The 16,021-nt window shown below is 37.1% G+C and overlaps 1 protein-coding gene across 25 annotated transcripts in view; it reads right to left on the bottom strand.

The window, feature by feature from the left end:
• KCNMA1 (potassium calcium-activated channel subfamily M alpha 1) overlaps positions 1-16,021 on the bottom strand; it is a 505,717-nt gene that overhangs the window by 354,605 nt on the left and 135,091 nt on the right. For all 25 annotated transcript variants that reach the window (XM_055802251.1, XM_055802256.1, XM_055802243.1 and 22 more), the window contains one exon: positions 14,976-15,140. In XM_055802251.1, the coding sequence (XP_055658226.1) occupies positions 14,976-15,140 (165 nt within the window). The remainder of the gene's footprint in view (positions 1-14,975; positions 15,141-16,021) is intronic.

Raw genomic sequence — 16,021 nt, forward strand, 5'->3', positions numbered from 1 at the left:
TTCAGTTGCAAAATATGGAAGTAAAAATAATTAATATATAAATAAAGATAGATATGTGTGTACATAATTGTATTTATATAAAGATGATATAATATCTATTTCATAATACTAGATGGATTTAACTATATAGAACAGAAATGTATTTTGGACTGGAAAACCTGTGTCGGAAGAGTTGAAACAATTTCCACTAAAGTCCCTGATTTCAGTACTTTTTAAAAGCTGATTTCAATACTTTTTGCAAGCACGGGTAATTATTTTTAATCCTAGCTTGCACAGAAACAGAGAATAGCAAGTTTAGTTACGTGTTGAAAATCACCCAAGTCACTGTTATTGCTGAAAACAGAAACCGTGCCAAAGTTCCAGTCCTATGCTGCAGTTACTGAATCACACTGCACACATTATTTTTCCAAGGGTGACAGAAAATGCTCAGGAAGTTCAGAATTACTGTTATGCACTGCACCATCTATTCGATGTCCTCTAGCTGATACTTCAAAGGGAGGGCAGGTTTGTGAGCAAGTAACTCTTCCAATGGATTTAAGCCAGTGGCTGACAATCTTTTCCAGTCTGGAGATCCCTAAAAAAATTTCTATTGTACTTACAAACACCAAACAGCAACTGCAAACCTATACACCACTGGCCTGGGTTTCTTAGCACCTTTTCACAGCCTTCTACAACAGCAAATTGAAAACCATCAAACTCACCCCAAACAATTTGGTAATGGAGAGAAAACAAAAGTAATTCTGAAAAAAGTCATCTACAGGGAATCTTTACTACAAAAAATCTTTAGAGTTTGATGGGAAAATATTTACAGGCTTCTCAAATATATTTCTGTTAAGTGTGACACCCAAGCCTTTTTTATGTTCAGCATGCTGATTTATATTGCTTTTCTTATATGGAAGAACTTTGATTTCATGTACTTCATTATCTTCAATAATACTTTGCAATCCTTTAAGTAGAGCAGAAAAGGACTTTAAAGTCTAGTCTGACAGAGTGCAGCCTGATCACATTCATTGAAACAAATCCTTAGGCATAAGCACCAATGACAAAATTCACTCAGGCCTTTGTGGAGAACAAAAAAAAAAAATAATTTAGTCTTGAAAAAGAAATAAAATGGGAGCAAACTACTAGCATATTCAAGAAAGACCTTGCTGAATTAATCTTTTCATACTTGTGCTGGGTTTCCATACATAATACTACGCCAGGCTTTTGAGGGGTAGGAGAATGTGACAGTTAAGCTTTGTTTACATGGCTTAGAGCAGAATACAGAATTATTTGATTTAGATAAAGCAACAGAACTGATTGTGCCAGCTTCTCTTGACATACGCATGGTTGCTAAACCGTAGCATGCAGTCAAAATGGTGGCATGCAACACTGTCCAGTCTAATGACATTCCAAACACATACAGAACCGCCACCCTAACAGCCTGCTCTGTCCATCCTTCTACTTCAACATTCGTGTGTGGTTTCATCTTATAGTATTTGGGTTCAACAGTTTTAAAAATCAAAACCAAGAGAACTGAAGTCACAAGGCTAGTCTTCCTTTCTCTTTTTGAGGGACAGATTAAAAAGGACAAACTATAAAATTAAACTGCTTGCAAAGATGTTGCAAATATTTTGCATTGACACTAAAATGAGGACAACATGCTTGCTTGTTACCAAGACACGTGGCTATACGTTCTCGAGGTACATTCGGCACCTTCAGGATGCATGTTACAGGATGAAATATAATGGCTGACAACAACAAAGAAAATAGTGCACCTCCGGGCAAAAGCTTAGCACGCTGCTGCCCTTTGCAGCAGGCTCATGACAGTATCTCATGTAGTGTATCACAACAATCAGATGGATCGCTAAATCTACTCATCTCTACAGAAGTAATTATTGCAAGATTTTACCCTGACAGGCATAAACTGGTTTTTTAACAGTACGTAGGAGTCACTTGTTTTTCAATGAGAGGACTGCAGGCATCTGACAGCAGTGGATGGCTTAGTTTGCATGCAGCGAAGAGTATCTATCTACACAAGGCAGGATCAGGTTTCCACATTTCACCTCAGTTCCTAATGTGGGAACCTCATTCTAAGCAGTAACAGTTACACTGTGTTTGAAATCACATTTTTTGAAGTCTGGACTAGAAATAAAGGAAGAATCAGCTTCGTTTCCCTTCATCCATTCTGTACCTACCCTGCCTCAATTAAGTTAGGTTTGTGAGCCCCACTCCATGACCAGAGTTAGCAGTTCTATAGCTCATTAGAAGGCATGGAATTAGAATTACATCGCAGAAATTGCCTTTTCCCTCATCTCTCCTAGCTATGCCGAATAGAAGCAATCTTCACAAGACTGAAAGAAGCAGCAGGGCTACTTCAAACTTATGATAAGTCCCATCCCTTCCCCTTTCAAGAAAATATGAATAGCTCACTCCTTTTCTCCTGCCTTCCCTAGTGAAACATTCCTCCTACCCATATCCAGAGATAAAGGGAAGCCCCTGCAGGATGAAGACTCTCTTACTGGGAAAGGGGGAGCAGGACCAGTCAGAGCAGACATGCCAGTTTACACCCTTAAACCCATGGCATTTTGCTGTAGACTTCAACAAGACCCAGAGAGCTTTCAGCTTCCAGGTGAACTCATAAACAGGCAGTTAATATTCCCTGGTCTTTACTTCAAATTCACAACTTTTTCATCCTACTTTCTACCATTAGATTTCCTGCTCCCTTCTCAGATTAACTAGTATGTTGTACGGCGTTACTTCAGACCGAACCAAGCCTTCTGAACCTTACCCAATAAGGAGAACCATTCGCATACACATATATAGATATATAAAGTCTAGGGAATATGTCAAATTAGGCTTGTGACTCCTGCACGTCATCAACCAGTGTTTCAACTGATTCTGGCTAAATGGCATATAATTCTGCCAGCAGCAGGACAGACATTAGACTTCACAGGAAAAGTGGGACTTTCAGCAGCTTTAGTGGTAAACTGTGAAGCTGTCTCTGCTGCAGCGCTTGGAGATGAAATAAAGCATTAAGTAAAACACAGAGGCACCTCCTGTGCCAAAGCAACACGCATCGGAGGAACCGTGTGAAACTACTGACGCCAAGCAGAATATCCCGAGAACGTTTCTCAGGAAATTTGTACATATTCAAGTAACTATCAAAAAACAGTTTTAAAACAAACAAACAAAAAAAAAAAATACTGTGTATTTAAGAAGCAAAAGGAAACTGGTTTTGCTAGACAGAATTTTGTATGGAAATAAACTATAACTTTTTGCTAAACACCAAAAAGGAGATTGTTATTTTTTCTTTTTAACTCGAAGCTTAGCAGTTCGTTTCATTCACCCCACGCCTGACACTAAATCATTGATGGCAGAGCTGCACATAAACAGAATTAACTTTAAAAATATGCATTATCACATCAGTGTTTGGATTACAAGCACAATTTTATCAAATACACTAAATGCAAAGAGAAAAAATACTAAACAAACAACATTATCAACTGCATCATCAGAGCAGCCCCTTGCACGGGAACAACAAATGCCTTAAGGGGAAGCCATCTGTCTCCACTGGCGAGCTTTGCAAACATGGTTCATTTGCAACAGTTGCATCCATATCTTTTGTTTGATATCTGATTATTGTCAGCGGCCCATAGGTAGAAGGGAAATCTCCTCTGCACCACATTCTTATCATGAGGATGCAGCACGTTATCAGAAGGAACATTCCTGTGTTTATATACTTTCCTTCTAGCTGTATCTAAGAAAAAGGTAGCAAGGATTTTTCCTAACTTACATTTAACATTAATATAGTGACACAGCCTAACAAATATTTTTTCAACAATAAAGATTTGTGTAACAAGTCAACCTCTAAAACAGCAGTTTCCCTAAGCCAGTTTTACCATAACTGTCTGAATACTAACTTCTCGACTTTCTCCAAATATTCATACAATCCACAGCTTGATACAACATGATTTTTAAATGCGTTTGCTTTTCTTCATTTTAATGACAGAATGCCATAGCTATGTTAGAAATAAAGGAGTGGTAGATGTCAAAGATGCTAGCAGAGTACATGTATGCCCACTGTAGCAAGAGTCACGTGCTTCATAATACTATCAAGAATAGACTCTATAAGTGTGGCCACCTATCTAGAGGTCACAGAAGTCCCTGCAGCACAGCAGAAAGTTTCTGAAACTAGCTTTACAGTAGGTAATCCCCCCAGCAGCAGCTATAAACTTGACTGAAACACCACAGAAATAACGTGGATTAGCCTACACCAAAATCTGGTTTACAAAAAGAAAGCTTTTAAAAATCAGTAGTTTTAATTAAGATTAACATTTATGAACTGTATGTGACATACAGACTTAATTTTTCTATTTCTCTACTTTCTGAGCTTCTATTTCTCTACTTTCTGAGCTAGTAATTCAAATGCAAGGCTTTAAGTCCAATGTAAGTCCACTTCTCCATATAGTTCAGGTCATTCTTTTATGAAACACACTGTTTAACCTCTTCTTGATTTTATTTTAGCCTGTATGTCCACCTTATGCCCACCTAACCCATCCCCACCTAGCAGTACTTAAAACTGGTAGAGTTCAAGAGAAAAAACACTATTTATGTTTGATCAGCCATACACTTCATGGGACACCTAACAGAAAAAGAAAGCCTAAGACTGGCATGCATTAACTTGAAAAGCAAGCTGATGGGGAAAGAATGTCAGCCACCTTTCTTCCAATGTTACAGTATAGGAGATGATAATAAAGTAACTTCTTGGTCCTACATACTGCCTCATACTGAGAAATTGGCACATTCTTGTTTTTATTATTTTAGCTTAACCACTAAATATTAGTATTTTACTTGTCATTGTATTCAAGAGAGTAGATCAATTGAAATTACAGCAGATTCAGCAAACAGAAGGTGGCTCCCTTAAAGGTGTAGTGACAACAAGAAGTGCTACAGCTACACTGCAGAATCGAATAGTCCAATGCTGAAAAAATAAGTACACTGAAAGAACCTTCTCTCCCACAGGACCCTGGAGAGAAGCCCACTGTTTGATCCAAAACACAAACCCTGCAAAACAATGCTTGGTACTGTCAATAATAAATAAATATTCAGAAAAAGAAATTGCATAAACAGAACTTAAACTAGCTGCTGTTGCCATAGAAACCAGCAAGAGTTACTCAACACTTCCTACTCTATGCCATTATCATTCAGTATCTCATGAACTCGAACGGAGAAGCATTGTTTCTATTCCTATGGAAACCCTGGAAATAGCCCCCATCATTGTCACAGGAGATCAAAGCAACCTAGAACATACCTCTTGGATTCGTTTATGTGCCACCAAGGCCTACAAAACATTAAAAATTATGAAACAAAGTCCATTTCTCAGGAGAGCAGAGCAGAATCCAAATTAATCTCTAGAAGCAGTAGGTAAATAATAACCATCAACAAGCAGTTCATCATCTGTGAACAGCAGCAATGGACTAATCTGTACAGTTGCACTGACAGGCAGAACGGCACAATCTGAGCAGCTTTGTGTGCTGTCCTTACACAAACGCTCTAACTTGTAAGACTATGACCTTTAGTACTTATGACATTTCTCTTATTTGTTGACCAGAGTGAGGAAAAGGAAACTTGTACACAGATGTAATAGCATATAATCTAAAATGCATATACATCACTTTGCACCTCAGAAAACCATCAAAAAAAACCCCAAACCACCAACACAAAAATCTGTACACATAGATTCAGAAATACATGTACTGTTAAATAAACAAAACTCATGAGTATTTGAATGACTACATATTTAAGGTAACATGCTCCTCCATCTCTCTCCTGTCTGACTAGATGAATGCCTCCTTTTTCTACTCTATTAATCTTAGCATCTAGAGTGAGTATAAACTTTGTTCTAGTGATTAGAAGGTATGACTGCAAACCATAAAAAATACCCCCCAAAGCCAGTTCAGTCATCGATCTAGCAGACAAACAAATCTCTGACTCTGTTAACACAAGATGCTTTTTAGGAAGAACAGGAAACAACAGTAACTTTCCACAGTCCATTACACTCACATACACTCTTTAGAAAATTTATGTTGGAATATTACTCATTCTTATACTCTGTAAATAGCTGTTTGATATCTGTTGCCCAGTTGTCCAATATATCTTTTGAAGCTGTTGACACTGTCTATACAATCTGACTTCTAAAAAAAGAGAATAAATAAATAAATCCAGGAGTTCACTGATTCTTATATTTAAAAAAACAAACAAACAAACTTTTTTTTAAAATCTTTAAGTTGATCTAATAACTTCCTTAAGCTGCCCTTGGTTTTAGCATCTGGTTTATAAGTTTGGCAAAGATTGTCCACTACCTTCCTTCGTCAATGCTGACCATATCCCTCACCAGCCCTTTCTCTAAACTGAAAGGTCCCAGTAATTTTTACCTCATAAGGCAGCCATCTCACACTCTTATTCTTTCTGTTGCCTTTTTCTGTCCTTTACTTTGTCACCCTTAAGACATAAAAATAAGCACTTCAAACAGTACTCAAGATGTGGGTACATAAAGATTTTTTTAAAGTAGCAAAATTATGTCATCTGCCTTGTTCTTAACGATGCCCAGAGTCAGTCAATTATTTCAAAGAGCTGTCCATGGTAATGCCAAAACCTTTCCTCAGCTATATGTACATATCTGGCTTCAGAATCATGTACATGTGGTTTAGATTTTTTTTTTTTCCTCTCGATACATTGCCCTACTTTTACACACACTGAAGTTCATCTGCCACATACTTGCTCGCCATGGGTATGAGCGTGCTACTGATTTCTACGCCTTGAGGTTGTCATCAGCTCGTCTGTGTTTTAATTTTTTCATCCATAAAATAAAAATAGTCATCTGCCTTAAGAGACGGATGGATACTTCATTTATTTACAGCTACTTCTTGTTCTGTCATCTTCAGGGAGATGTAAAAAGGCAAAGTAATGGTTAATGTGATTAGATAAATTACAATTATTCTAATGGCCCTGAAATGTTTAGCAGTCCCAAACGGTCAGGTAAAATCTCATTTTTTCTGCTACGAATTAGAAGCGGATTTAGCACTGAGTAGAAATGAAAAGTTTACTTTCTGTCCTGAAATGGGATGACAGTAAACCCTGTACTGAAACTTTAGAACACCTTTTGAAAACTTTCAATCATATTCTGAGAAACTGCGATTTTGCATTAACCTTTGTGAACTATTTTACTTTCTAATGAAAACAAGTCTTCATAGGCACCTTCATTTCGTGAACATAATATTAAATAAATAATAATAATTTAAAAAAACAATCACACAAAAAAATCCCACCACAAACCACACGCGCGCACGCACACACAAAAAAAATCCAACCAAAATTACCCAGACCACTGAAGACATGGAACAACCTGTGGTTCCTGCCTGCACAGTCAGACCTGGAGGCTCAGAAACGCTTCTCCCTTCTCCTCTAGTTCAGAAATCTAGAGCACAGTACAGGGAAAATAAGGCACTAGTTATTTGTGTCTAACTAGGAGAGTTTAGAGGTCACGCCAAACTTTCCTTAACTATCTCAGAAAAACTGCAATGTCATAGCCACCAGACCGCAAAAAAAACTGTTACTAAGAATGCATGTGCTTCACTGCTGAACTACCAACGTCAGGTTTGGATTTGGAAAGGGTATGGGATATTATGAGTATGAAAGACTAATCTTTCTTTCTAAGATCAGTCTTTTATATATATATACACATATATATATATATAATAGACTAAAAGAAAAACTAAATCACGGAAAAATACATTTGATTTCTGTTATCAAGTCAATTAATACTTTTTATTCTCAATTAAGTCCTATTCAGATCAACTGCGTCCTACGACCAGTACAGGTGCTCAGAAAATGAGTATATGTTAATTCCACAAGAAAATTGGTGGCAAGACATCTCTGGGGTGACAGGGTCCCAACAAGGGAAAGAAAAAGACAGCCCAGAATTTGTAAGAACTTTGTTTATGCTTGAGAAACTTGTTAAAATACATATTCAAATTCTGCCATGTTGCATACTCAAGGTTGCTCAAGGTTTCTCTTCCTGCTTTGCATATCTCGTAAAGTAGCTGATATTGTCAAGAACACTGTCAAAAAATCTGTATGTATACCAGATGTACCTGCCCTCTCCAAATTCGTATCTGTCAAGGATACCAAATTATCCTTTGAGCAACCGTTACTGCCTTTGGAAATAGGAGAGCCCCCACATACTTTCTATGCTGCTAAATTTCACTGTGGCTGCTAGGCAACTGCAACTTATTACAAGAGGTGGTAGGGTTTTTTTTCCCCTGTCAGTGTTAAAAGAATTTGAGTCCTCTCCTTCAGGATAAAAAAAAAAGAAAAAAAATAATGCAGCAAAAGCAAAGCAAGCTGTGAAAATATCCTGGAAAAAAACCCAAACCCAGGGAGTATATAGCATACTTACATTTTTTTCTAAGAAAGTCTACTATAATTACATATATATTTAACATTCCACTGTTTTTTCTTGTATTTTTTTCAACACACTCCTCCAACTCTCAAGCAATTCACCTGAATACAAACTTTTTTTTTTAAAAAAAAAAAAACACCACCCCAAACAAAACCACCAACCACCAGTACTTCTAATTCTATTGCTTCATGTATTTTTCCCTTTTAGGATATTCTTATTTGATATAATTTTTACTTAATCTCTTTATGACATCTTTATGGACAAAACCTACACCTTATCTAAGCAAAAATAAGCAACTTAAACTTCAGAATGTTTGCTTGAGCAAGACTATTGCAAATTAGTTGCATTCCAGTACTGCATCTATTTATAATCAAACTGTGATCACTATAAACAAATTAGAAAACCATAAGGCTTTACATCTCTATAGAATCACAACAAGATGCCACTCTTTCCCTAAATGACCAGTAAGGCCTCCTAGCATTTTTAACAGCTCTTCAGAAGTCCAGTCAAGGGTCTAAATCTTCCCATATTAAACATTTAGTGCACTCTCTATTCACTGGATGGTGTTTGATTCAGACTTTTAATCATATTTTGACACCAATTTCTCAGAAACTGTAATGTGTACACCTTGAAGAATGAGACCCTCTGCCAAAGGGAGTCCCAAGTCCCAAGCTAGTCCCAAGTTTTATTACTGACCTCAAAACATTGTTCTACCTTGCCAAAACATTTTTAAGATTTGCATTTTTCAACCTTTGAATGTGTAAGACAGTCAGGGCTGGTCAAACAAAAAAACAAGACTGCTGGAATTTTTGGACAGATGGAGAGAATGTAGCAACAATTATACATTCCAAACACACTATGTAATAGAAAATTTCTATTTCATTTTAAGCATATACTGGGGAACGTATAGTCACTATTTTAATTTAAGAAAGCATCTTCATATAGTATCTGCCTCATCTTTGGGTTTTTCAATGTAGTTAATAAATATTAAGAGCATGAATAAAGCAGGCTATAATAATGTTCTAATTAAATAACTTAGTAATAAACAGCTTAATTAATACACCACTGCCACTAATTGCCATCCCATCTTCCCTCTCTCCCCAAAGGGCTTTTCTTCTCTTTCTTTCAATGCTGCCAAACTAAAAGACATTTTCATCATGCAGTGATTAAGCAGCAAAGCCTCATACACTCCATTGCAGCACAAATTCACCCGTTTCTGAGTGTTTCCTTCAGGTACTGTAAGAGTCACGGCAGCAGGCACAACCACCACAGGGCACTTAGCACAAGCTACATAAAGCTTGTATCTCTGCTATGCATTTACAGGTCACATTAAAAATGGAACACATAAAAATTTGCTCCAACATTTTATCTCCTGTATTTGTGTTTGAAATAACGATTCATCTTTCTTTATCAGTTTGAAGGACAGTCCATGTTCAACCGTGTCTTAGATTGAACTGTGGTAACCTCAACAATATATATCTGACTTTCTTTTGTATATTGAACACTTCATCTAACTAAGGAGTTCTTTTTCTTCTTACCCAAATGATTTTAAAAAACTTAATTCCAGGAAGCAAAATCAGTTCATAAACACCTTTAATTTCCTGCTTCTTCAGATTAATTATGAATGTGTCTGATTCTTTGAGAAACCCACCTCCGGAATTTTTATCTGTTATTTCCATCATGTACAGCACTATATAGCACTTCGAAGTAAACCAATATTTCCCTGAACAGATTTTGAGTAAACTGTTAGCTTTTATTGTTATTTATATTTATGCCACTCAACAACAACCGCAACCGGAACTGCATGGGTTTGATTAGCATCTTCTTAAAAGAAGCTGTAAAGAAACTGCATGTAAAATTCTCATCTATATTACTTTGGAGCAAAAGTCACATTTTCAGAGGTTGTGCCATCAAGAACATTAAGTTCCAGTAGTGCTTTTAAATCCTGCGGAATGGAGAGGAAAGGTTATTCTGACCACACAACTGCAGGCACCATGCCTAGCCAGCTGCTTTCTGCACTAGCGCGGAAAACTAACAGGGCTTTAACTGACAGACATTCTGCATCACCCTCCGCAAACGTCCTCCTCCACACTGCCCAGTCTCATCTGAAGGGCAGCCTTTGAATATTCCTTGGTGTATAAACCACTTCTGAGATGTCAAGCACAGAAACTGCTCCTAGAGCAGTAGGAACGTCTAGCTGTATTTCAGCACTTGAACATTCACGTAAACAACCGAATCACCTGCAACATTAGCCTATGCCACTTGTACCTCTATTCCACCTAATCTCACTGTCATTAACAAACAAGAATTAGATGCTATAAGACATGCAGCTGACATAATGATAAAACAAGCAATGGTCCAATGCATTGAAAATTTGGTGGTTTAATTATTTACAAGTAAATTTCCCATTCTTGTTTCTCACGTTGCTCTACCCCAAAAAAGAAGTCTCCTTTTGTTAAAAGGAAAACTACTCCTAGAGACTTAAAGAACAGAAATCTATTTCCTCATAGTTCTCTGTTGGAATTAACAAAAAAACACTCTGAGAAGCAGGGAGCAGGCACAACTCCCTCCTCGTGTAACCAAGAGCTAACAGTACAAGTGGAGATACTAACAGGCCACATTTGAGACTCTATCCTTTCCAATAAACATGCTCTTAGATACTCTCATGATGAGGGAGTAGCATAAAAAGAAATGAAAAAAGGTAACCAGTTTGTATTGAGAAACCAGACATAACTGACCAATTCTGTGGAGTAAAGCACAAAACTGGCAGCACCAATTCTCCTATGCTCCAAAAAAGTAACAAAAAGTAGGTGCAAGCAATACTGAATTTTACATATGAGCACCAGTATGAGAAGCTTTTGTGCCAGGGAGACAGTTAATTCTGCCAGTGTTCAGAATCATTTCCACAGAGAACGTGTGAAAGTTTTTCTGTATACAGAGATTAATTTGCACAATACCCCTATCCTTGGCTTCAACTAGTTTGCTCTAACACGTACATGTAAAAAATAATGCCAAAATTTAAATTACATGCCTGGGTTTTTTTCCCCACCTCACAGCAAACACTGCTGGCAGGCCCAGACATCCATCACAAATAGGTTTTACAGAACATTTCAGATACTTTAAAACATTATTTTATTTTTATTTGCAATGGAACATTTAATTGAAGTCAAAAGCAAAATATTTCACCGTTTGAGAAGGTTTTGATTTATCCTCTGTTTAGCCTTTACATGTAATTCCTTCCTCTGTTACCAATGGAATAGGAAAGGAGGAGACTAAAACCACTTCCCCCCCAGCTCTGCCCTTCTTATTTCAGTTACAGATCCCTTCCCTCCCTCAGACCCACCAATAAATTAAATCTTTTTAAGAAAACTAGTATGGAGGGGAACCATCTCTTTCAAAGACTTCTGAGCCACTGTGTTTGTTAGCAATGGATTAAATAAGCAATAAGCAACATCCCTTATTTTCCAGCAGATGCACTGAAACGTATGATTTAGGTACTGTTTCTTCAAAACTATTTTTCAAACTACAATTAAAAAAAAATATATTTAAGTTTTAAACTCCTTCTACAGCCACTATGCTGAAGATGGCCTTCTACTCCATATCTGAAAGGTTACCTACTGATTTGCATCTATTGTCTAAACAGAAATGTATGATTTCACAAGAGATTTGGGCAAATGGTCCTATGCTGATATATATGTCCAATTTTGTAAAACTGCATGAATGTGAAGCTGTGACCTTTAAAAATAAATTTTGTCCTGTGTTTCACAAACTGTGAGCCTTTGTTTTCTTCACCTGTGGGTAGCCATGAAGTTTAAATATTAAAGAGGTAACTATAGGAACAGCCACTATAAAAGTATTTGTTCCGACACTCACAAAGCACCTAGGCAAACTGATAAATCAGGAAGTTGTTTTATAAGGTTCCTGGGGAAGAAATATAAGCTAGACCAGACACGTCAAAGACACGGTGACAGACCCCAGTAGAGAACGGTCCAAAAAATACTCAGTTTTGGTTCCACAAACAGCACTTGACATTCCTCTAAGATTCACTTTGGAGGCAAAAAAAAATAATGTCCAGGTAAGAATAATGGTAAGAGTGTTTTCCCATGAGCAGAAAACACAAATAAGATTCTATTTTACACTGATGTGTGTTCAACACTTTGCTAACTTATCTCCTTCACTTGTCAAATAAACCCAGGCAGCCATTACACAACAGCCTTCAGGTGCTCATGCTGAACTGAAGATCAATTACAACTCTCTTCCAAAGTCCATTTTCAGTGGACAACTTAAAACTTTGATTTTAATTTAAACTCTCACAGCATAAAAATTTACTATAATTACTTTAGCTGCAGTTATCTCATAAAATTTTGATTTCATAGCACTGTAAAGCTACCAGCTCTTTCTTCTTCGGGGGGGGGGGGGGGGGGGGGGCGGGCGGGAATATTACACGCTTTGATTCAGAAATAAAATAGCTGGCAGGAACAGGCTGTGTTAAGTTAGTAGGAATCCATGAATAAGTCGTAATATTTTCAAACAATAAAATTTGACAAAAATATTGGCCTGACTGAGCTACATCCTATAGCTACAAATAATGTGAATATTCTCTCTAGCACAAATGTTCATTGAAGCAGTTAACCTTTAGCAAATATAACCATAAAGTAATATTTAAATTAACAGTTCATACTGGAAACTGTCTTCCAGAAATTACACTGTACCAAATCAAATCCTGAAATTGATGAGTACTACATTAAAATAAATACATACTGTTTTCTAAACCGAACAAAATTAACAGAATTCATACATTGCTATTCATTCCTCAGTCATATTGGTGAGCCCAGATGTGTACAATACCTGCTGTTATACCTTGACAAGAATATAGATATACTCTCTAGAAATTATCTGACCCAATTATATTGGCCAGCTGCCTACAAAAATCTCTGGAAATAAACCTGTCCTTTATGCAATGGTAAACTGCAAGTACAAAAACAAAAACAAACAAACAAAAAAAAACAAAACAAAAAAACCCAAACAAACAAAAAACCACACCAAACCAAACAAAACCAAGCCATAAAATGGAATCGAGTAAGTTCTCCCAGTATCTTGAATAGAAATACATAGAAAACCATGGTTTATGTTTTAAGTTTTGGTCTTATTTGTTAGTTTGTATTTGTGCTCACATATACCTCAGTAAAAACAACACAGGCCAAATTCTGATTGCATAGCTAGTTGCATAGGACTCTGGTTTTGGGCGATTTCTAGCCTTGATACTTATATTGAAACAAAAAGCACGGCTCTAAGATTTGTCACTTTTAATGATGAAGATGTGAGGAAAACATGCAGAAGATCAATACGGCGCTTTCCATAAGGTGATCGATATGTCGGTCTCACATAGAAGACGTAGTGCTAAAAGCAGCAATGGAACAAGCTTTCAAGCCACCGATAAAAGTCAATATTTAACATAAGCAATTGCACATAAGGTACTTTTAGCAAAAAATAATCAAAATAATGTTATTGCGGAACTAAGACAGCAGAATTTGAGTCACCTCCTCTTTTCACTGTAAACTACTTTACTGGGAAGTGCAATTTGGGGTTTTTTCCTTCCATGTCCCTCCCTCCATCCCCCACCCACCCCAAATAATTACTTTGCAGAGCAGAACTGAGTCACAGTTAAACATCTCCTTACCAAAGTTAAACAATCAAGGACATAAATTCTGTTTTCAGTTTAACTCAAACTAGTTAAAAAGTCTCACTGAAAAGTTTTAAACAGGATTTAAATCGATTTAGCTGTTTCTTTATAAGTACATGCAATCTAAAAATGAAACTAATCAAAATCACACAGGAGATACCTTTTACTGCTGTGAACTCCACAAAAAAAAAAAAAAAAAACAACAACCTTGGCAATAAAGTATGATTTGACAAGGCTATAAAATAGTTATATTCAAAAACACTGAGAAGTATAAAGTTTTTGCAGTGGAACTTTAAATCACATATTATCAGTATCTGATTTGTGGCTCTATTTGATAGATAACTGTTCACATCTTGGAAGGATTTCCTAAAGAAAGATCAAAAGAAGATGAAATCATTGCTAATCTATTTAAAGTATCACAAATTCCATTCCATAGCTAAATCAAACTTGATTTTCCTTTAGAGTTCTGACCACTATCTGCAGTTGTAACCCTGTGCTTATTTTCCAAGTCGGCATCCATTTTCGCTAGCACTATTTCACTTCCAGACAAAACAGACCTATAGTTTTACCACGTAATATGAAATTACTAAACTCAGTGTTTCTAGCACAGCTCAAAATCCTGGTGCCAAAAACCTGCAATAGGCTGGGGGGGTTGGCTGGAAGTCAGTTTGTCTTACTTGCTGTCTTTGCTTCTCTCTTGCTGTGGGAATTTGTCTGCTAATTTTACTTCAAGATTTGATTGGTTTGTTGCATCAGCACCGAGTCAAAATCCTCCACTAATGCTGGGACACAGCATTTGTTTCAAATTGTCCGTTAAAATACAAACATAGAATATCATAGAAGACTTACAAGTACTCTGCCAGTTAATGTCTGGGCAGATATCATGACTCCTGCCCAATCCTTCACGGAGGTCATCCATCCCACTTCTGCTGCCACATTCTCCTCTTTTTCATCCGTAGGTTTGCAGGCCCCATCTGCCTGTGTATCTCCACCACCATTGATCTTCTGGGCCTCCTGCAAGGAGAGTGTTTGGGTTAGTTAGCGTTTAGCAATTTGACAGTGAAAATCGGTGTTACAGCGGTGGATAAGAAATCCTAAGAAAAAAAAGCAAATTGGTCTTCCTGTACTCTTTCTAGACAAAATCAAGCACCTACTTGCCCATATCTGTTTAGAAATAATAGAAATAAAAATGTTCTATGAGGTACCAGGCTACTAGATGTTAATACTCTCCTTGACATTACATCTTAAAAAACATTTAGTTAGCATCAAAAATGCTGTATGTTCCTTCCCTATAGGCAGCAAAATTGCCAAGAGCTATGTATGCATTTATCAAGCTACAAATAAATGAGTTTATCAGACATACCAAAGGACCATTTGATGTATTGGCTCAAAACAATGCATACTAGGTGTGAACATAATTTACGTACAGTTTTAATTTACTTCACTAGAATTAATTATCTGGGTAAACGTTCACTGAGAAGCATGATGTAACAAGCCAATAATTATCAAGTGTGAGAGGAACAAAATACACCATAGCGAATCTGCAGGGAGCTGCCATGCTATCAGGGAACCAGCGTCTCAATGAAACTGTTTAATATATCACAGGAATTCTTCTGTCATTAAGTGGCTCTCGTAGAATGGAGTGCTAGAAATTGAAGGGGAGCCTCAGCTGCACTAAGCTGACTGATGAGTCACACACCCTGGAATTCGTACCAGTCTCTTGCGGATGCTGCAGAGAGGATGTTTAGCTCTGTAACTGCCTGCTATGTGCCACAGTCACGCACGCTGCACAAAAATCAAGGGAAACTATCGGAAAAGGCAGCCTGGATTGTACAGCATGTAAAACAGATCGCATGCAAAGTATCAGACTGTGCCACAAGCGTGCCTTTGGTGAC

The sequence above is a fragment of the Falco peregrinus genome, chromosome 1, assembly GCF_023634155.1.
Source record: "Falco peregrinus isolate bFalPer1 chromosome 1, bFalPer1.pri, whole genome shotgun sequence".
Lineage (NCBI taxonomy): Eukaryota > Metazoa > Chordata > Aves > Falconiformes > Falconidae > Falco > Falco peregrinus.